At 42.1% G+C, this 23,300-nt stretch overlaps 2 protein-coding genes and 1 pseudogene across 4 annotated transcripts in view; 1 reads left to right on the top strand and 2 right to left on the bottom strand.

Moving 5' to 3' along the window:
- Positions 1-4,150: 4,150 nt before the first annotated feature.
- LOC108161443 lies at positions 4,151-5,202 on the bottom strand. Its single transcript, XM_017295705.2, has one exon. The coding sequence runs from the start codon at positions 5,080-5,082 to the stop codon at positions 4,234-4,236; it is 849 nt and encodes a 282-aa protein (XP_017151194.1). The 5' UTR covers positions 5,083-5,202; the 3' UTR covers positions 4,151-4,233.
- Positions 5,203-6,194: 992 nt separating this feature from the next.
- Positions 6,195-8,141, bottom strand: LOC108161469 (annotated as a pseudogene).
- Positions 8,142-14,982: 6,841 nt separating this feature from the next.
- The window catches only part of LOC108162974 (lachesin), a 28,364-nt gene continuing 20,046 nt past the window's right edge, over positions 14,983-23,300 (top strand). Inside the window, exons 1-2 of one of the 3 annotated variants that reach the window (XM_033393688.1) lie at positions 14,983-15,190; positions 20,408-21,003. In XM_033393688.1, coding sequence (XP_033249579.1) covers positions 20,718-21,003 — 286 coding nt within the window. In that variant the 5' untranslated portion in view covers positions 14,983-15,190; positions 20,408-20,717. Of the gene's footprint in view, positions 15,262-20,407; positions 21,004-23,300 lie in introns of all 3 variants that reach the window. The other 2 variants (XM_033393687.1, XM_033393689.1) reach the window with 2 other exon arrangements.

Raw genomic sequence — 23,300 nt, 5'->3', positions numbered from 1 at the left:
CAGTTCAAAAGTCATCATCCTTTGTGACACCATAAGCAATCAATATAGTCCCTAAGAAGCAGGACACCGCTTTTAACAATAATTTCATTCCACTGCTCCCATGGTCTTTGGGGCAATTTTTAACCACCTTCCATTTCCCTCCTCGACACCACAAACTCCAATTAGGAGGATAATTAACACATGCCCACGCCCACTAATTGCACATCCTGCCACATGCCCCCAGAGCAACTCCCAGAGGGAACCTCCTGGCCTCAATCTTCGACCTCTGGCCTCAAAATGCATTTCTCTCTGCCTCGCGCGGAAGTCATGTGAAAATTAAAACGCTACGCGAAATTTCTTTCTATTCTACAATTTGGCAAAAGGAAAAACCAGGCACAAGAAGAAGAAAAACTTGAGGCTGGGAAAAATGGGGAATTTATTGGAAATGCAATTGAAAATGCAGTAAGCGTGTCGACGGCAGCCATCGAAAATGCTTTGAACTTGCGGCAATAAATTCTTTGGCTCTTGGCTGAAAAATTGGGAAAATCTAATGAAGCCACATAGCAACAGAGCGATAGCCAGCGAGGTCAGAGGTCAGCAGAGCCTACAAATTGTATTACAAGTTATAAGCTTCTACTCAAAAATGTTTTCTATTCATTGAAAAATTACTCACGTATCCCAGAAGGAGGGGCCAGTAGGAGGGGCCAGCAGCCGGCAAAAAAAGATAGTTTGAACTCTGAACTTCATTCGAGCAAGAGAGAGAGAGAGAGAGAGAGAACATTAAACTATCTTAATTCCTGGTTTCCATTCGAGTGAGCAAACAACAAGGGAATAGGATCCATGGCTCAATGACTGATGGACGGATGGACCGACGGACGGATGGACGGACGGACTCTAACAAGCGACGTTTAACGCCCCCGCTCGGAGTCCATTTTCCCTCCTGCTAAACAGATGCCACAAATAATTTGTTATTCAATACGAAACACGGATAAAAGTACACAGAGTGGCAAACGAGAGAGACAGACCATCCATTGGACATTTTAGTAAATTGGCTAACAACTTTTTCTGTGTTTTCGGGGGCTTTCGGCTTTCGGGGCTTTGGGGTTTTTACGTGATTGCTGCTGCCTGCCGGAGGAAGTGTGTGTAGCATGTCCTTCTGTGGTCTGTCCTGTTCTGCCATATGCTTGACCACAAAACACAACACGAGGACAGAAAGGAAGACCAACAAAAAAAAAAGGTTCCGACAAGGATTTTCCGTATGAAAGAAGGTGTTGAAGGGTGTCTGGGTTGCAAAAGGGAAAGCTTAGATACAACTTTGGGGCCTATGGAGGGGGATTTAGCTACAGTTTACAGCCATGTCAAATCTCTCCCATCATCCATCCTTTAACTAGAACAATTCCTTTCAAAATTCCAGCTTTATGTCCAGCAAACAATGCCACGCCACTTATGCCATGCATTTTTCCCGAGTCTCCCCCATTTCTGGTAGCTCGAGTTGTATTTATGCTCTGGCCACTTGATTTCCTTTTTATTTTATTGAAGATTTGTCTCAAAATGTCAACAAAAGGAGGGAAAAACAACAGAAAAAACAGTAGAAAAAGGCAAGAAGTTCCCCTCTTGAGGTGGGATGTGCATTCTGCCGGGCTCCCAGTGTCTCCGTGTCTCAGTTTCTCAAGTTTTCTTTGGGAAGCTGCTCTCCACTTGGTTTTCCTTAGCATTTGAGCAAATAAAATGTTTGCTTAAAAAATTGCAGACATGCATCCTTCGTCTTTTTCTTAAGTTTTTTTTTTCTTTATTTTTATTTTTTTTTTGGGGATAGTCTGGAATTTACTGCAGTCACGAACAAGACTCTGACTTTTGCCTCTGCTGCTGCCATGACACAAAAATACATTTAAAAATGTGATGCCAACATATGTACGATACGAATCCTCTGACAGAAGTTCACATATTTCTCTGCTCTCGAGGGCTGCGTTGACAGCAGAGAGTCCCCTCCTATACCATCCATCGCCTATGCACACGCCTGAGCATGTAACGACAGGGAGAGGGAGACAGAGAGAGATGTGGCCGAGGGGGTATTCAAGGATTCAAGGAGCAGCTGAGAGCAAAGAGTGCGGATGCGGTGTGCGTGTCCCGATAATCTGCTAAGAACTTTGATTCGAAAGTTAGGCAAGAGATTTAAGGCAAGTGGAGGTCTTAAATGGTCTTCATATTTCCCAGAAGTTTAAGTTTTGGGATAAATATTACCACAACAGTAAAAAAATACAGACACAATAGGTTGTATCTTTGAGTTTTCATTACTTTTTGTGAGAAATACCCAACAAACCAGGAAAAACTTCTCTTTTAACCAAGAAAACCTCATGAAAGGCAATACTTTTCCTGCATAGACATATATTTCTCATAAGTTTCGTATCTTCTAGAATATTTTCAATAAATTGCACCCATTTAAAGATATTTTCTACAACAAAAAGTGTTAAAAATTCCATATTTTTCCACATCTTAGGATATTTTCTATAAATATCTTCCATTTAAAGATATTTTCTACAACAAAAAGTGTTAGGAACTCATTATTTTTCTATCTAGGGATATTTTCTATAAATATCTCCCATTTAAAGATATTTTCTACAGTCAAAAGTATAACAAATTCAATATTTTCCACATCTAAGGATATTTTCTATAAATAACTTCCATTTAAATATATTTTCCATACGAACTCCTCAAAAAAAGTAGTATCCTATAAATATCTCCCAAAAAACAGAAAAACCAACCAACAAATGCATTCGAAAGGAGTGTCAAAGCTCATTATCCCTTCTGCCAGCCTCATAGGGGGAGGGGGTGGTGTCCTGTGAAATATTTAATATACTTTCATCCATTTCCCGTTGAGTCGTTGGGAAGCAACCATCTATCCACCTTTATTCGTGATCCAGAAACAGCAGCATCTCCGCATCTCTTATCGAATCAACACTGGCACAAATTCAATTACTCAACACTGGAAAAACATGGTTCGAAAGGGGGTTTCACGTATGAGTGACACTAATGCAATTCTCTCATCTGTCAATCATATTTTTCTTTTCTTTTTTCCCGTATGTATTTCCAAGGCAATTGCCAAAAATAATATTCGACTTTTGTTTCTCCAGAACTCTGTTGTTTTTTTTCTCTCTATTTTTGTTGTGTACCTCTCCGTTTGATGTGTTGTATGGGAGGCAGGGGCAGGTGCTGCTGCTCAATTTGCAATTTAATCGATTGCTGCATCTAACAAAATCTACAAAATAAATTTACACTAGATGTTTTATATAACCAAAGGATGTTCTGTGAAATGGAATTGAGATTGGAATTTTAAAGAAATTCTAGAGGCTATTCAAGGCCTTAAGAAGAATCTATAAGGGTCAGGATGCGTCGATTTGGATAGCTATTTATTGCTATTTTTTGTTCCAAGGTATTCCGAATCAGAATGGAGCTTTAGAGATTCAGCGTGTTAGAATCTGGAGAGTTCCTATTGTCATCAAATCCCTTTTCTTTGGTTTAGATATCGAAAAATCCCTTCTTCTGTTTACAGATAGATGATATGGTCCTCTGATTATCACAAAATCTTAGTTTCTTTTAGAAGAAACACAAAATTAAGTTATATTCCAACGATTTTCAGAGAAATTCCAATGAAATGGTTTTACGAAACACCTTTTTTTTACAAGAGAGACGATATCCATTGCCTAATAAATAAATAAAGCAACTGACACGCTCATTAACACCTACACTCCACTCCACTCCACACCTCTACTCTCTTCCCCCTCCTCTCTGTGGCAAAGGAAAACACAAACAGAATCGCTTTCGAAACAAAATCGAATGTCGAGGCATCGACTGTCGAATCGTCTGTCGAGTCGTCTGTTGCCTGTCGACGGAATGGCATTTGTTGGACAGATTAAAAATACAATTTACGGCAAATCTATTGCGGCTAACATGGCAACAGGAGAGAGAAAGACGACGACAGGCGGGAATTAAAAACGGGAGGACAGAGGATGGAAAAAAACGCGCTGAGGCAAAAAATGAAAAGCAAATAAAAGGCAGAGCCCAAAAGTCCACAAGGAAATCGAAAAATGAAGCCCACACAACAACAACAAAAAGGACAGAAAGAAACGGGGTGGGGTAGGGAGGGGTAGGGGGAAAAAAACAACAGATGTTGTGGCATAAATTTGTATAAATAATAAACAATTTCTGAGGATTGCAACAGTGGCTGGTCTTCTCTAAAGGAAGGATTCTCTGCTCTCAGAGGTCAAAGGACGCCATCTCATCTTCCGAAAGCGGAGGGTAGTAGTTGGGAAAGTCTGAGGGTTCTTCTTCACTCAGGTCCTCTGTAGGTTCTTCAGTGGGTTCTTCTGTCGGTTCCTCCTGGCTCTGCAGCTCTGTATACGATTCCTGGATCTCTGAAGCTTCCTCTTCGGTGTGGCGCTGCATCTCTTCGGGTTCCTCCTGGTTTTCACTCGGCCATTCCTGCGATTCCTCCACAAATCCGCGCCTTGCGTGCGCCACTTGCACCTCAAAAACCTGAATGGTGAGCATCCGCTGCTCCCTCGTGAGGCTGAAGAAGTATATGGCACCCTTGATGTAGGTCCTGAGATCCTTGAGCCTCTGAACGAATGAGCCACTGCCCTGGCTAATGGGCAGGTTGTCCAAGGCCCTGCCAGCGGCCCGTTCCACAGCAGTCTTCATCTTCACGGAACAGACCACCTCGCAGACCACATACAGCGCCGCGAGGCCCATCAGAAGGGTCGAAACGGACTCCACAACGGATTCGCACCAGAAACAGTTCTGGCAAAAGATACGCGACATCCAGTGGATGAAGCGCTCCATGCCGCACCACAGGACATGCATCAGCCACTCCGTGACGAAGACCGTGAACATCACTTCCACAAAACCGAAGATTCCCGGTGCCATTTGCATGAAACGCCTGGGAATCACCTGCATGTGGCTCAGAAACAGCAACGTGGCCAAAAGAAAGGAACTGCTGCCCAGTTTGGGGCCTGGCGAGTATTGGTCCTCCGGCAGAGGCACAAAGAAAGCGGCGCCAATCAGATGGAGGCCTCCCGCTGTCACGCAAGCGAATTTGGATACCATTTTTTCGTGGTAGTTTTCACTGGGAATTTAGTTTGAATTTTAGCTTAAAGTTTTTCTCCCAATCGCTTGTTACTTTCGGAATTTCCTTTTTCGTTTCTATCGAACATCAACATTGACTGAAAGGCAAACTGAGATTTACTTTCTAGAAGATACATTTATCTTTTTCAAAGTCAATGAGGTACATTATCTTTATGCAGAGATCCGAAATGGCAGGGAATTCGAAGGATATTCCATGCTCCCACTACTTTGTCCCATCTCTTCTCTGTTTCTATTTGGGTTCTCCTTAGCTGCTTTCTTTCGCCTCGTTTCTGCTCTACTTTTACTGCTTCCACAGCTCTCCGTCTCCCCCTCTCTTGTGGCTTTTAAACACGTCATAAGCCGTGTTGTGGCTCTCTGGCCTTAACATTTATATAGCATACTTTTGAGGGCCGTAGCCCATTCCATTTCATTCGCCGCAGCAGTGTAGGTGTGTGCTGCCTCTACAGCGTAAGCCCTGGGGGTATTTTAGGCTTTGGAAGGCATTTGGTGACACGTTTGGGTATTTCCAGATTTCGAAGAGAAGTTTGCGCTAGAAACAGGAATTTTTATTACACATTCGACAGATTCATATAATAACTACGTGTATAGCGTTTGAACAGTACGTTCCGCAATTGTAAGACAGTTCAAACAGGATTGGTAAAACATTGAAGACTTTGTCGAGTTAGTCCTCTTATAAAATAGACAATTAGGGCTCGCGCACACTATAGCTGAAAGCGGAGCTGAAATCGGAGCAGATAGCTGATTTATAAGCTCTGAAAAAACAAACACACTGCACCGGTGCAAGTGCGCACATTGCAGACTGAGCTGAGCTGAAAGCTGAAAAAGCTCGCTGAAATCAGCTCAGCTTAGTTTGATCGATCAAGCATGTTTGTTTTTTCAGCAAGTTGATTGCTGATTTTGTTCAAGTTTATTGTTTCATAAGTGATCGTAAATGGGCTGCGAAACATTGTTAAGCGAAATTATGGTTAACCCAGCGCTGGGGAATAAGCGGGATTATTAAAAATATTTGAATAATAGTTTTATTTCTATAATTTCTGGAAGGCGATAAATTGGGCAAAAAAGTTTAATTATTACCATTTTCATATGTCAATAATAAATATAATATACTATGTCCCCAAGTACAGTAAACGCTCGAAAGACATCACAATGTTTATTATTATACAAAATAAATAATAATTGAAAAATGTAATATTAATTCGCAGTGGCTTTTAGCTTTCAGCAATCAGATCAGCCGACAATGTACGCACCTGCAAGCTGATTCTGCCTGAAAAAAGCTCTCAGATCAGCTGAGCTTTCAGCTCCGATTTCAGCGCCGATTTCAGCTCCGCTTTCAGCTATAGTGTGCGCGAGCCCTTAAAGAAGAAAGAAGTAAAGTCTCTAAAGATATACCATCAATATTGGTTGTCGATGTTGTCGAGCCGCTCCCTTGGTCATTTCCTCAAATTTGTGCGGAGGTAACGCGTTTTTAAGGCCAATAAGGTGCTAAATAAGGCGAGTACTATATCCAAGTCCATCAGAGGGAGGCCATGCTTTTCCATTCGATTCTTGTAGGGCAGGTTTCTAGGCAGATACTAAGCAGTCTTGTCTCTTATACACTACAACTGTGCTGCCAGGCCAGAGGCAGATATGTTATCCCCTGCGCCAGCCGTTTTCCTGGCCACGCGACAGACCAGGAGGGGCGCCACACAGATCTCCACCTCGATGCGTTCTAGATCGCGTCCATATTGGACGTGCTCCTTCCAGCAGGGCACCGGCCTGGCCGCATTCTCCTGCATGGATGTGGCAAAACTGTCGGCCAGCACCTGGACTCCGGACGGATAAGCTGCGACTTGAAGACGTAGCGATGAGCGGTCAGGGCCGCCTTGTGCGCCGCAGCCCGCGTGTTCTTCCATTGGGAGTCGACGATGGTCAAGATCGTCTGATAGCTCAGTGTGCGGCGTCGCTTGGGATCGCCACGACTCTAGCAAGTGGCTGAAAACCTGTCGCATTTGATCGAGTGTGTGGCCAATGCGTGGATTGCAGTCGGTCGCCAGGGTGGTGCGGCCGTGGGTCAGGACCTGCTGCAGATTGGACAGCTCTTGTTCGTTCATGCCCAGCGAGTCCACATAGGGAAGCACAAGCCGACGCAGCTCTTGCAGGAGGTTCAGCTCGACAAAGGAGGCCATCTCGAAATGATTCCGTGCATCACTGGGCTGGCTGATCAGCTGCAGTTTCACTTGTTGCAGGCGCTTCTCTCGCTCTCCCGGTCCAATGGAGTCCATCATCTGGAGGCCACTAACCGCCAGCAACTGGGGCTGATAAGTCCACGGATCTGTTTGCGGATTGTGTTGCAGTATGTCGTTGTGCAGTATGAAACGATTGGCACGTGGTGCCACATATGTACGTACCCAACACATTGCCCGCCATGTACTCCAGGAATCTCCTCGCCCGCCAGCCGAGTCTCCTGGGGCAGCAGGCAGCGCAGCAGGACCTCGGCTCCCTCCATGAAAAACCGCACAGCCAATGTGCCAATGGACGTGCTCCTTGTCCTTCACCTTGGAAAACTCAATCAATTGCTTGAATAACGTGCCGTTGGCCAGCTCTCGCTTCGCAGCGGCTCCTTTCCAAGCGAGTGCAGCAGCTCGTCCTCGTTTCTCGAGACCTCCCCGGCGGCTGTGGTACTCCGTGGCATTGATTTGCAGATCTGTGCAGGCTCCACAGCCAATGGCCATCTTGGACGTCCGCTCGATGGCCAGGAGACCGCTGAGCAGCACTGAGGCTCCGCTGAGGGTCTGCAGCGTAAGGTACGCCTGCCAGATAATCGACACCATCACCGTGAACAGCTAGCAGCCCGTCAGCCAGGCCGTGTACTCCAGAGGCGACATCTTTCGGCCGCAAAACTCTTCTCCGGCCTATGGATTCGGTGACTGTCGGTGGATACCGCTTCTGTTTCTGTCCTTCAATTCTGTGTTTAAATTATTATATTTTCTCATTGTCATTTTGTCAATAAAGACAATACCCATACAATTTCCTTTTTGATATACATATATTTTCATTTATTTATTTGAGGCTTTTTGGCAAGTCCTTCGATTTATTCAATCTTCTATTCATTCCTTTAATTACATTTTTCACAGCCCTAATAAAACTCCTTTTCATAGTTCTTCCAAAGAATAAATCTTTAAATATTTCTTCCAAATAAAATTCCCTTAAAATGTTCAACATTCCAGGGTAGCACTCCCGTCTAACACCCAACGAACAAGCATTCCACATTCCCACAGCATTTATTCCCTTCCCCATGACTCCCCCCCTCTTGGGTCTTTCTCTTTGTGGAATTTATATTGGCCACTTTTCCACTTTTCCGGTGTGTCTTTCTCTGGTTTCGGTTTTGTGATTTTCCCCATAAATTATTCGTGTTGCAGGAAGCAGATCTCCCTCTCTCTTTCTGTGGTGCTTTGCGTACTTTGTGGCACACAGAAAACATCGCCACTTAATGTGCAATCAAACAATTTCATGGCCTATACACTACTACATGGCCCCCGCCCGCCCGCCCCTCTTCTGTGACAACATATTCCACTCCTGGCAGGTCCTTGGGCAAACATTTTGATCCCCAAAAGTCAATGACAAAACTTTCGGCCATAAAAAATCAACATTATTATGTTAATTGGTTAGGTTAGGCTTTTACCTCCCCCTCTCCCTCCTGCTTGACCGTGTACGGGGGCCCTCGAGGACTTCTGCCTTTTTCCAGATTTTAATCACTAAATTAGTTTACAAAATATGTAGCTAGGAAAATACCTTTCCAGGAAAATGCCCCCTAATTCAAGGGGCAAGGGGCACGGGGCAAGCAGGTAGAACCGCCTAAAAGCATATGCTGGGCCTTTATTTGTCTTAAACAAAAAAAAGGTTCGCCTTTTTCTTTTGTTTTAGCCGTGGAAAGTTTTTCTTGGAGCAGGAAAAAAAAACAAAAATAATAAGTAAACATTATTTATTTTAAAAGAAAAGCAGCCGCTTCGCTGCTGCGCTGCGGTGCTATGCTGCATGCAACCCTCGGGCGTTGAAAAGTGGAAACAATGGCGGACGAGGAGGCGCCTCCAAAACGTCAAAGTAATTAAACAAAAAGTAATTAAGATTAGCGGACGAGCCAGCGAGCCAGCGAGCGAGAGAGTAGCCTGCGAGGCATCCAGCAGCAGCGCGCCATTATCATCATTATCGTTATCGTTATCATAGTGGAGGGGGCGGGGGAAGGAAAGGTAAGGTGAAAGTAACAGTAGCGGAAAAAGGTAAGCCAAAGGTAAGCTTCGCTACCTGACAACTTTGACGTCATTATAGTCATCACCATGGGTGTGGGGCAGCCTCTTCCCCACTCCACACTCCACCCCTCGTTAGGGTCTCTCCTCCTGGTTTTCCCTTTGGGGCATTTGCCAGCAAATTATTATTATTGTTTCCAAAGAGTTTTCCCCTCTCTCCCTCTCTCTAATGATCCCTAAACGCTGGTTTTAAACAATAACAAAATATGAATGAAGGGCCATTTCTTCTTCTGTGAACTCTGAACCCTTCCTTCCTGCCTTCCTTTAGGAGTGGCAGCAGAAAACTCTTCATTAACTTTTTGATTCACACACGTATCATCCATCCACATCCACATCCATTCGCATCCATTTTCCCCCCACTTCCAATGGCAGAAGCATCGTTCAATCCCTTTCGAACTTTCTGGGCAGATATTTTACTGCCTTAAATCGTATATTAACCCCTAGCCCCCCCACCCCCCCTACCACCAACCCCCGCTCTCCACTGAAACGAGAGCGTTGATAGCCCATCCGAAACCGAGAGATTTATTAGCAAGGAGTGCAAGGAGTAGGCCTTAAGCATGGGGTGATTTTTCACGTGGTTTGTAGACCAACTTTTTGTTTTTGATTAAATGAAGCTTAACGAAGAACGAGGCAGCAGCAGAACGTGGGGCAGTGTGGCAGTGCGGCAGGATTGGAGGTGCCTGCTGCCAACTTAACTAATGAGCTGATTTACAGCAAAACACGTACAGCGATACAAAGGCCAAGGACTGCACTTGGCCGAAAGGTGAGGTGAGCGTCGGGGTCACCTTTGCCTTTGTGACCCCTAGGTCCTATGACAAATGCGCTTTACTGTTATTTATGGCAGGACCGCAGCGCCAAGATGTTCTACGTGCGGTCATTAGGAGACCCTCAAGGCCTAGTAGAGGGGCGTGGCCACGACCAGAGAGTGAGAGAGAGAGAGAGAGACACAGGCAATTTGTAGCAGCGCCACATCCATCGATGGTAGAACTTTGACTCTGCGAAGTGGTTCTTTAAGGGCACTTTTAGAGGTCTTTAATGATCTAAAATCTTTTGGTATTCATTTAGGAATTTTTCAATAATTTTTCGAATAAAAAGTAAGGTTTAGTTTCTTATTTTGCTTCGAGAAATGGTTCCAAATGGGGCACCTCTTACTCATCATTCGCATACTCCCCTCCCTCTTAGTACAGTTTATTATTTTTAAATCTTGTAGATTTCTTAGGAAAAATCGCCTGAAAAATGTATGACTTTTCACACTTTTCGACTTTTCACATCAAAGTCCTTGCTGTGAGGCTCCCCTCGTGTCACTTGAGGCCTTGCCGCAATGCCTAATCCCTAATTAGGCACCGGATATATAGACAGTATATCCTTCTCTTCCAAGACAGGCCAAGGACATCCCATAAGCCGCCCCGAATGCTGACAAATTGTAATTGTGCGACAAACAAGCGGAAATCGGCTTAAACTTCGTCTCCTGCCAAACAAAAGGTAAGCCGCAGGGACGGGCAAGTGCCACGAGGTGGCATGAGGCATAAGGCATGACTTCCTTTATTGAGTTATTAGCCGCAGCGCCTCGTGGCAGCTGCCTGCCACACACACTTTTAGGCCATGTGGCAAGTCAATTTGTCAGCGTGCAAAAAAAAAGGAAAGCAGCCGAGAAAAGTGTTCATCAAGGAAGGGGGAAGGGGGACGGGGGGCAGGCGCTTAGTCATGATTGCTAATAAAGTCGAGCAATGATTTTTGAGTCCGGGAGTAGGAAAAGGATCCACCACCTATTGACAGCCAATGGAAATGCAAATATCAGCGGCATGACAGAACACTTTTCCACACGGTTTTCCAAACGGTTTCCGCGCCTTTGGGCTAATGGCATGCGAGGGGGCTTTTGTCGTGCGACTTCGCGCAGCGAAGCTTTTCAATGAATTTTCACATATTTTCCGACCATGAAATTCATTCAAAATTGTATTCAGAAAAAATAGATAAAGGAAAGCAAGGGGCAAGGAATTTCCATATGAATACTGCAAACGATAGGCGATAATCATCCAGGCAATCGATATCCACGCTCTCTTCCAAAAAGGCTTCGATTTGCAGTCAATTTTCTCGACTATTTTCGCATTTCCAATCATTTTAGTGAACCTCTTCCCTCATGAGTGATGCCCTCATCTTGGCAGTGCATCAAAAACACCTACGTTGCATACATTTTAGGTGCCGCAAGCAGGGGCAGGTGCAGCAGGCACTTATGCGTAACATTGCGTAAGTGCAGCTGTCAGATAAAACGAAGGGAATGGGAATGGAAATGGAAATGGAGGGAAATGCACAAGGCAAAGTGCATGCCAGCTTGAGTGTGAAAATTGCTGGAAAAATGATTGCCACACACACACACACACACACGGGCGAGGGGCAGAAGCTTTGATTATTCCAAGCGGGATTTTCGATTTTTTTTCTTGGGGTGGTGAACCTCAAACATTACGTGATGTTATTAGGTCGAAAGATGTTCCCTTTCTCAACTATAAATCTCTATCGAAACAAAGAAAGAAATAAACCCCCGAGAGTCGACTATTTCTACCTTATTTTGGGGCAGCAGCATCGTTCTCCTAGTAAACCCCCAAAGAAAAGTCGCAGACAAACTGCAAAACAAAATGTATCTATAAAGGGAAAAACTAGGAAAAAGTGGAGGAAAACTTTCAATTTTCAATTTGCTGCAGACTTGGCCCCAAAGTACCAGAAATAAAGAAGGATTCCTTGCCCTGCTATAAGGGGGCTTTTCTCCCCGAGTATCCTTTGCTTTGGGCCACATTTCCAGTCTAATTTTCCCCATGTTTTTCCTCTTTTTGGTCTACTTAAAGTCGCATTGGACTGGAAGAATAACATTGATCAGAAACAGCAAACAATCAGCAGTCAAAAATTTCATTGTTAAGGCAGCAGCAGGCGGAAAATAGGAGGAAAAAAAACACCACAACAACAACCGGGAAGGAAAACTTTCGACAAGGCGTGAAAAATACAAAAGGACGAGAGCGAAAAAAAAATCCAAAGAAGAAGAACTTTCTCCATGGTGAGAGAAAAACTTTAGAAAGCAGCCAACAAAGTGTTGTAATGGCTGGACCTCCCCTCCCCGTCCCTCAATTGCCCACCCACCACAAACAACACTTGACTTTTGACCCAACAACGAGGCGAATGTGTTGCAACGACCTTTGTGGCCTCCTCTGCCTCCTGTTTTTTGGTCACATGTTGGAGCAACAGCTGCCGGAAGACCACTGGGGATTGCACACACAATGAACTTGCCACGCGGCGTTGCACGTATTTCCTCTGAGACGGGGGTGTGGCAGCAGTCATCTTCCACCGTCTACCGTCTAGCCTTCCGTCTGTCCGTCTGTCTGTCTGTCTGTCAGTTTTAATGTTTTTGGCATTGAGCGATGCCTGTGATGCTGTGATGCTTCTGACTCTGATTTGAAAGAGTTCATTAAGCTCGTTTGGACAACTGGGAGATACTTCTACTTCTCGCTCCCTCTCCCTCTATCTCTTTCTATCTCCTTCTCTGTCATGCTGTCGTTTTCTTCTGGCCAAGTTCTGGTATCCGCTTGTTGCTGTTACGATAAGTGGGGGGGTGCTACTTCCCTGAAAGGTGGAGAGCTAATTAGCCCATGCTCCAAAATCTGAAAGGATAATGGGATTCCAGCTTAAATTCTGGACGAAAACTAAGAGGCTCAGGAAAGGCAAGAGATTGAAAGTGTCTGCACGAAAAGATTGAATGGGAATTAGAGAATTTAAATGATTGAAAGCCTCTCCTAGTGTCTATCAACAATCAAACACGATGCTACTCCTAAAAATAAAAAATAAAAGAATTGTATACCAGAAAATAGACAAAAAAAAGTATTTTATAACAAAATTCTTAAAACATTAATACGAAAAAATAATACAAAAATATATCAAAATACTAAAATATATAATAAAATAATTTTATGCCTGAAAAAAATATCAAATCCAAAAGAAAAATACTACAACAATTTTATAATATTAATTACCACAAACTTAAACAAATACAAAATAATAATAAACATCTAAAATACTCTAGAGCAAAAAAAAAAAATCCACAAATCTACTGGAAAATATTAATACTGACGTATCTTAAAAAAAACAAAAAAACAATTAAAACAAAATACTAAACAAAAATTGTATAATATTTATTACCACCAAATTAATGAAATGAAAAATAATAATAGATATCTTTAATACTATAAAGCAAAAAAGAAAACTCCACAAATCAATAAAAAAAATATTAATACCACAAATAACTCTGACGTAGCATAAAAAAATAAATATAAAGAAAAAACACAAATTCTATAAAATTGTTTACCACAAAATTAACCAAATAAAAAATAGTAATAAATATATAAAATACTCTAAAGCAACAAAAAATCCAAAAACCTATTGAAAAATATTAATACCACAAAAAATACGGACGTATCTTGCAAAAAAACTAAGAAAAATCAATTCCTAAAACATACTAAAAAAAATTCTATAAAATGTATTACCGCAAAATTAAACAAAATTAAACAAAAAACTCCACAAATCTATTGGAAAAAATACTAACGTAACTTAGAAAAATCAATTAAAAAAGAAATACTAAAAAAAAATTGTATAAAATTTATTACCAAAAAATTAAACAAATACAAAATAATAATAAATATCTAAAATACTCTAAAGCTAAAAAAAACTCTTAAAATCTATTGGGAAAATATTAATACCACAAAAAATACTGACGTAGCTTACACTCAAGCACAGATTTCACGCTTCCCCTGTCCAAAACGAGTTCCGCTTTAATTTTGAAACAAATTTTAGCAGAAAACTCTCTAAAATGAGAGCTAAAAACATTTATTAAGATACAACTTTCAGCATTGAAAGTTTCACCCAATTATTACCCACAATTAACTCTACTTTCATGAGCAAAAAAAACAACACTCAGAATCAAATCGAATGCTATCTCAAATTAATTACGCTTTTTCAGCTTTCACACACGTAGAAGGCATCCAAATAGTCGTATAAAATTCAAAATAAATTGAATTAACTCTTCTAATTAAATGCTCGCCTTCTAATGTGCAACATGCAACATTCGCTGCACAAAAGGAAAGCGGAGCTCGAGTTGAAAATTGGTTGTGATTTTCGTGTTTTAATTCATTTTAATTCAATTTTCCATTAATATATATGTACAGTGCCTCAAACAAGGATTCGCCCGTCTGTGCGTGCCAACATCCAACGCGGCTCGAGCTCGAACTCCAACCGATGGCATGAGGGTTTGACGGTGGGTGCCGGACACTCTGTTAACATTTTTGTCGCGTGTTTTGCGGTCTGTTGTTGTGGTTGCGGTTGCACGCAGAACTACAAGCCGCACGACACACCGAACACGAGCAGCAGCAGCAACAAGAGCAACAACAAGCACAGCGGAACGAACTGCAACAGCAACAACAACCACATCGAACCGTACACGAACAGCATCGAGCATTTTCCGCCTCCTTTTGGTTGGCTCCGAGCGAACGAAGCTCGGAACTTCGGCTCATTTTCCGTCATTTTCCGGCCTGTTATCATTCGTCTGACCCGGCGTATACGTATACGTAACAGCATTTTTCATTCGTTGGATTTTCTTTTCTTTTCTGAAGCATTTCCGGCGCAGCACGGGCAGCGCCAGAGCCGGGCTCTGTCTCGGAAAATCAGTTTCGTTACGCTTTCCACACGAAACGGACGCGTGTTGCGGCTGGCCTGGGGCGCCACAAAATCAAAATAATAACGTAAAATCTCACGTAATGTCGCAGGGAAAAGTATCGGTAGTAGTACTATATTTGCCGGGAAATTCGGGAGTGAAGTGTGAAAGGTGATCATAGGAAATGGGAATTGAAGTGGACATAGAATTGAATTTCATGGGAATCGAAGTGGACAAAGAATTGAGATGATCTTTTCAGAGCTCTAGGATCATTGGATCCTAAACATTGATCTTAAGATCTGGTGGCGGAATTTCTACAAAGTAATTTGTGTAGATTTTGTGGGAGTTCAAGATAGATATAGATACAAATCACAAATGTCTATGAAATGTTAGGATGTGAAGATCATAATAGATTTTTTTTTTAATCATACCTCTTAATTGACCATTTTTGATAATAAATTATGAAGATCTCTTGAGTTAAGAACCAAAAATAGTTAGAAATGGTCGATAGGCGTGGGATTTTTCTGTAAGATCATAAATGCTTCAAAAAATTGAATGAAAATCGAAAAAAAGGGGATACAAAGTGTATACAAAAATTAAAATAAATTAATAGTTCTCGATATTTTCTCTGAAAGTGGGCATGCACTAGGACACCATTAAATCACGATCACTGTGCAGTGTTTTTCTCTTAAAATACTCCAAAGATCATTGAAAATACTTGTATACCAGCTTTCGCGAACACATAATCATCGGATCGTTTAAAAGGCTCAGGCTTTTCTTAAAATTCCTCCCCTCTTGGCAATTTTAACCACAAAAACCGCTCAATTCTTGTGCAAAAGTCACTTCTGCAGCTCTTAAAATGTGCAAACAATTAATAGTTAACTCTGCTAATGCACATTTCATGCCAGCCAAAAGAGTAAACAATCTCAGAGACGAGTCCTCGAACGACACATGCAACAAACGCACTTCAATCAGTGCTACAACAGCGGGAGTGGCAGTGGCAGCGGCAGACAGTCTGAAAAATTCTCAAACAAACTTATAAGCGAATAAATGAATGAAAAACCAGAGTTCACTTTCGGGAGGGGAAAACCTAACCAAAAAAAAAAAAGAGAAGAGAAGTAAGGGGGAAGCTAGAGGGAGGCACGGTTGGGGGGGAGGGGGCTTTGGTAGCGATTGATAAAGGACTGCAGTGGCTGTGGATGCCACACTGCGAAAGGCAACGCACAACAGGCAAACACAGTCGAAAACAGCAAAGCAAATATAAACAAAGAATTTAGCTTAAAAATACATTAACCCACTACTGGCTGAAGGCAGCACGGCAAAAGGGTCGGGTACGGCCCTGCATGTGGCACTGCACTGCAGCCAGCTGCTTGAAAACTGCATACGTAATGGGTACAGTGTGTGTACGCAGGCGGTACAGTGGAGCCTTGAAGGGCAGCCACTTTTGAAGAATCTCCAGGATTTCAAAGATCACATTTATGGGAATTTTTGTAACAAATTTCTCCTAAAAAGAAGTCTCCTTTCTGGTGCAGTGTGACCATTCTATATTAATTTTTCAAGCAGATGGGTAGCACTGGGTATCATTTTTTAGACTTAGAATTCCCTCCATACTTCAATACTTGCTCAAATCGTGAGAAATAATTACTTTCTCGATACGAAAAATGTTTTAGGGGGCTTCCAAACTCTTTCGACACCTTTCGATAGAGTTTTTCCATGAAACCATTCAAATGTTCACCTCCTAGTGTTTTCCACTGTGCCAAAACTTTAGTTGTTTTGCCTTCCCTAGCATCGATGCAGATCAATGGCAATGCATGCCGTACATCCAGTGTAAGGGGGAAAACAGGAGCAAACAGAGAGGGGGCCTAGAGAGATATAGAGTGAGAGTATCAGTGAGAGTCAGAGAAAGAGGTCTAGAGAGAACGCACTCCCACCAAAAAAAAAACCGTCAGCTGTTGGCGCAAAACTTTTTGTCGTCAGTGCAATGCAGAGCTTATTGCTCCTTTATTTATCCTTTATATCTCTATTTGTTGTACGCTTTTCACTGGGTTTTCTCTTTTCCCTTTTTTATTTAGCTTCGGATTCGGAATCGGGTTTGTTTTGCTCGTTTGCTCTAACAAATTTACAAATTGCGTCGAGGAGGGTGATGGGGGGGGCAAAAATATGATGATGCCATCGATGGCAGCTGATGATGGCAGAGATTTTCGGTGGATATTCTGCGACTTTTGTGCCAGAACTTTGTTTGATCAAAAGTGAAACATTTTGTTAACAATGGAGTAAATATAAACTGTTTGTGATTGGCTTTATTCAGAGTTCGTTTGGTAAGAGAAGGGTTTAGTCGGATTTAGAGATGAGAAATATTATTAAATTTTTAGTTCGTTTTAGGACTTTTTGGATTAATTAAAAAAAAAAATTAGAGCGTTTCTAAAAAAGTAACAAAAAAATAAATTTTAAAAAAATACCAAAAACACTAAAGAAAATCTTAACAAAAAATATAAAAAAATAAATTGGTCAAAAAAAATTAAAATGAAAAAAAAATAATAAAAAACGTAAGAGATACTATAAGAAATCGAAAACCACAACAAAATGTTAAAAGTTAATGCCAAACAATAAACGTAAAAAATACTAGGAAAAATTGAAAACCACCATAAAATATTAAAAATTAATACCAAACAATAATAATTTTATTTTTCCATTATTCAAAATTCAAAATATTTCAATACATAAAATATTACATTATTTTTTGCACCATTTGTCGTGGGAGGCTTTTTATTGTTAAGAATTTCGCTGACATCCATTCCATTTTCCCCAACTCACTCCACTCCATTATCGGGTGGCACTAAAAGCTGTCAGCTTTTAGAGAAAGGAACAGCAAAACGAAGCTTAGGGGGGGGGGGGGGGCAGTGGTCCATCCACTCAGCCAGCAATGATTTACACCCTGGAAAGAAGTCAAGACTGTCAGGGCTTATTATTGCCAACAAAATGCTCTTTAAATAAATTCAAGTGGCGACCACAGGTCCTCGTGGCTAACCGTCTAATTAGAATGACCTCCGGGAGGAGGACCGACAAAAAGTTGCAGCTGCGAGATGTGACCGGAATCCCTGAAATACGAGTATCTGCCAATGCGGCAGATTCTCGTAGCTACGGTTTTTGTTTGCTTTTCGGCTGGCAGAAGTTTCCGTCTCTGCCACAGGCCGAAAATCTGCTTTTTTTTGGAGTCTAATTGGCCGAGTTGCATATGGCCACAGAAATGGAAAAAACATCGTAGATCTCTCAAAGAAAAATCGAATACCTGATGGATATGTTCTCTTCCTTAATCGCGTTTATCGCAAACAAACGATTATGGACAAATTTGAGCAGAAAACTCCGAACAAAACAAGCGCTAAATAGCCTCATTAAAATTTAATTTTCCCAGACAAAAAAAAAAGAAAAAACAAAACACAGCAGAAAGAACTTTCTCAGTCTAAAAATTTATTAATTTAATTACCAAACACTTTGGCAAACTCATAAAAAAGTGCATAAAATGGCCCCGCCCACTTGTTCTTACAACCATTTTTTGGATGTTAAATCTGTTTTGGTCTATGAGGAAAATGCTGCTCCATCATGTGTGCTGGGGGAAAGGGGCATCAAAAATTGCTTAATTTCATAAGCGAGTCATAAGGGAAAAAGTTTTTTGTGTGTTTGCCGGAGGGGTGGGAGGGGTGTGTGCGTGTGGGCGTGTTTGCCAGACTGCCACAAAAAGCTAACTGGCGACACGCTTAAAAGCCATAAAAAATATCAAAATTTCGAAGAGAAAGTTTCGCCTGTAGAGAGAGATGGCCAAAAAGAAGCATCTTTCAGCAAACGATACATAGCAGGACAGAACAGTGCGTTTCGGGCGTGTAAAGATGCCATTTGGTTTATGGAATCTTTTCTTTAAGGGATATTTTGATGGCCCCTTACTCCATAGATCTTTTATATCAGACTTCTAGGCCGAAAGAGATATAATTCTGTCTCGCACTGTACATACACACATTACTCTCAAACGGAAACTTAATATATTACAAGCGTTGACAAAAAAGAAAGTTATAAAAGTAGGAAATAAAGTCAGAAAATAAAGAAAATAAACAAAAGAAAGAGAAGAGGAGCAGATGGAAGACTTCCCTCGTAGAAAACCTCAAAAAACTTAAGATAAACAACAAATGGAAAGAGCATTCAAATTAATTGGTATATTCGTAAAAAACTTTAGACTGTCTGTCGGCACATGTGTGTGCCTCGACGTTAAAATGTTATCCCGCTAAAAAAGAAACAGAAAATATACTTTTAGAAAATACCTCTAACTGTGGAACGCTTTAAAGAACACTTTTCTGCTTATAATGATCTTTCGATTGTGATGAATCTTGGAATTTAGGTGGAAATATCATTGTCTGAGAAGGTTCCACATCAGAACTCCATATATTTGAATTTATGGCTGCTACCAAACCCGTAAGCATTCGTTTTAAAGTATTCAAAGCTCTAAGATAGCGATGAAATTCGGTATATTGGTGGATAATACCATTATCTGTGATTATGTCAAAGTATAAGTCGATATCTTTGAAATTGTGGCTACCATAAGTTCCAGGAGTAGTCCAGAATTTTCTGAGCGATTGCAGTCTAAAGATCGAAATAATCATACAGATATCGAGACAAATAACTTACATTCCTGAACTCTAAGAAACCCAGTTCAAAAAGACTTATTTTTTAAAGAAACATCGAGTAAATCTTTCATTTCGTTAGTTCCTTGGTTTGACTTTTAATTTCGAATCGATATACAGATAAAGCAGAGCAGCATTTATCAACTGCTCGCCAGAGAGAGAGAGAGAGAGAGAACGAGAGAGAGCGGGAGGGTCTCTAGAGCAAATCTTTATGACTTTTTCGGGGTTTCCTTGTAGCCCTTTCCGGGAAACTTTGCTGCAACACGTGCTACACGGCTGTGGGTATGACTGTATGGCGTGGCAGCGAGAATATGGCTCTATGGGGATAATATTTTGCCAAACTTTATTGAATTCCGCCCGGAAAATCTGCATGCTGGGGAAATGCGGGTGGGGGAAACTTACTAGACAGCCGACAATTGGCAAGAGGGGACGAGGGGGGGAGGAAACCAAGGGGAAATGGCAGTGCATTGAAGGCAAATTTATGGGGGCGCCAAAGTCAAATGGAAAACTCGAGAATTAAGGCAGTTTTTGTGTGCCTCTGGCAGACGGAAAATGTTTCTAGGTTTTTCACCAGAGAGAGAGGGAAAAAGTGTGTTTAAGCCAAAAATTTCAACTAAACGTGAGATCTTTTTACATTGAATTTTAAGCCACAAAAATTGCAAAAGCAAATTTGGCCAAAGGGCAATGGAAAAGAAAAACTCTGATAACAAAACCGTGTGAAAAACGCTCGAGAAAAGAAAAACATTGTATCATAAAATCATAAAACAAAACCCGAGGCCAAAGAGAGCAAATAGTGGTGGAGGAGAGGCGCCGATTCAGGATTACAGAGAGGAGGAGGATGCACTTTGGCCAGGAGACGAGGCCATCATTGGGGCTGCTCCTGGCGGTTGAGGTTGAGGTTGCGGTAGCGGTTGCTCTGGCTAAACGGTCGCTGAAGGCCAGAAGAACGGCAAGTTGATGTTGCTGCCATCTTGGCATCTAATTGGGGCCCTCCTCGTGCTCACGGCCACAGCGGGGGACGCCACCAACAACAAGATCATCTTGCCACAGATACTGAACGGTGGTGGAGACGCCCCTGGCAAGCATCCATCCGGAGCCAAGACAGCGAACGGTGCCACAAATGGCGGCGGAGGCGGGGCACTCGGTGTCGCCACAGGAACTGGCAATACGGTGGTCGGAAGCAATGGCGTGATTGTTGCCGGTGGCGGTGTTGTGGCCAATGGCCCAACCACGAATTTAAACAGTGAGTATCTTTCTCAAATATCTTTAAATGTAAATATTCCATAAGCCAACAGTAAACGGAAGTGCGGTCTACACTGTGCTACATACATTTTTGGGCGGTTTTAAAAGGAGAAATAACCGATACTCAAAAAGAATATTGAAAATGGAAAATGTGTAACGTCCAGAAAGAAGCGATCCGACCCCATTTAGAATATAGATTCTTGATCAGCATCAATAGCAGAGTCGGTAGAGCCATGTCTGTCTGTCCGTTCGTCCTAGTTCTAAAAAACTATAAGACCTAGAGTCACGATATTTTGTATTCAGACTTCTGTGATTCAGATCCCACAAAAGGCGAAAATCTGTGGCATCCACATTTCTGAAGTCAGGAGAAAATCGAAGACGGAGAATTATGGAGAATGACAATATCTTCTATAATGCCGAAGCTGGATCAGATCGGATTATTATTACAGTCAGACGGAACAAATGAAATTTCAGTGACTCAGTCTCTCTCTCTCACACACTCTTTGTCGTTCATTTTGTGCGCCCTATGGCCACACTGACTGCCTATCGGGTATAAATGTAGAGTCGCGGCCGTAGGAGCGACTCACAACGATGCCCCACGTTTTGCTTTAAAATCGTAGCCAATCGGTCTTATCTGGGACCTCTTATATCCAAGAAAAAGAAAATTTCGTTTGAATTCTTCATTTTAATGCACATCTCCTTAGAATTAGTATTACCAGATGATAAACGAGGCTATCTTTGGCTGGGGTGCCTCGCAGATAAACCGCCGCTTGATAGAACAGTCCTTGTCATTCAATAAATTGAAGGCCCTAGCCCTGTAATACCACACTTCATCACAGTGCTCCACTCCTTCCTTGTTATTCGGTTCCCCCGGAGACCAGATGTTCAATGTCAGCGGTTCTCCAGTGGAATGCCATACATGTTTACCCTCATTCCCCAAATCATTGCCTGCTGTCCAGTATATACCACTGACTTACAGTTCTACGATATACTGTCTGATCAGATCCCATTCTTCGATGGTTTCGAAGGCAATCAAGTCGGCATTTCTACGTCGACACGACTCATAGGCTTCATACCAGTTCTTTGTAACTTCACTCTCAATATAATAGTAGCCATGGCCGATCTTAACAAATGGTTCTGTGGTAATGTTCAGGGATCCAGGAATTCCTAAAGGAAAAACCAGAGAACTGTATAAAGTGCTGGTTACTGATTTCTCAAGATCTTACCATCTTCGACAACGGATGTTATATCGTACGCCGCCGAGAGGGAAAAAAGCCCAGGCAGGCGAGGACTGCAGTGCCTTTCAGAAATATTTCGGGACGACTAAACCATTCCTCTCAAAGCTTAATTCTTTTATATACCCCAAGAAACATAGGCAACTTATCGAGTCGGAAATTGCAAAACAAATTCACCTACAATATTCTAGGAATCCGATTATATTTTGATTAAAATCGTATTAAATCGGGGACATTGCGATTATATACCGCCGTACATAAAATCTGTTGCGGATATTTGGCAAGGCTAGACTATCTATACCTTTCTACTCGAAGGTTGAATCTTGTATACATACCTCCAAAAAAAAAAAAAAAAATACAAAAATATTAAAAAGGATCCCAGGTATAATTTAATGTATTTTTATGTATGCGTAGTCTTGCATATTTCTCTGTAGAGAGAACTAGACCTTACTGACGTAATACTAAAAGCGTCAGCAGAGCTTCCAACCATGTCCCTATCCAAAAAAAAAGTTCTTTTCGCATATGAAAACCCTGCAGTATTCTCTTACGTTACGCGTATCTTTATCCGCGGCGAGTGTTGCACCATGGCCCTGTGGCTCTCTGACTCTCTCGATGCTGCTGCCATCCCGATGATGGCATCAATAACATCTGCGGATACAGTAAGATACAGTAAGAGACGTATCTCGTCGTAGGCGTCATATTTATACAGAACAATAGAAGGGGCCACAGTGGCACACGGCGGGAATGATGGGGAGAGAGAGAGACAATAGAGAGCCGCCTAGGGTCATAAGTGATACACGGGCTTTATGCCAAAAATGAAAGCAGCTGCACAGATATGTGACGAAAAAGAAATACGGCCCTCAGGGGGTTAGGTGTTGCTCTCTTTTTTCAATGTTATATCCCCCTATGCTCTCCCCCCCCCCCCCCCCCCCCCCCAACCACAACTGCTGCTACATGCCACAGGCCCCACCAAATGCCGGCTGCCACTGTTCTCAGGTGCAACAAGCAGCCGCAGCAACAAGAGCAACAGCATAAAAAAAGAGAGACTTTTGAGGCTGAAAGT

The sequence above is a fragment of the Drosophila miranda genome, chromosome 4, assembly GCF_003369915.1.
Source record: "Drosophila miranda strain MSH22 chromosome 4, D.miranda_PacBio2.1, whole genome shotgun sequence".
Classification (NCBI taxonomy): domain Eukaryota; kingdom Metazoa; phylum Arthropoda; class Insecta; order Diptera; family Drosophilidae; genus Drosophila; species Drosophila miranda.
The sequence above is the reverse complement of the archived record's forward strand: the minus strand, read 5'-3'. Positions and strand labels throughout refer to the sequence as shown.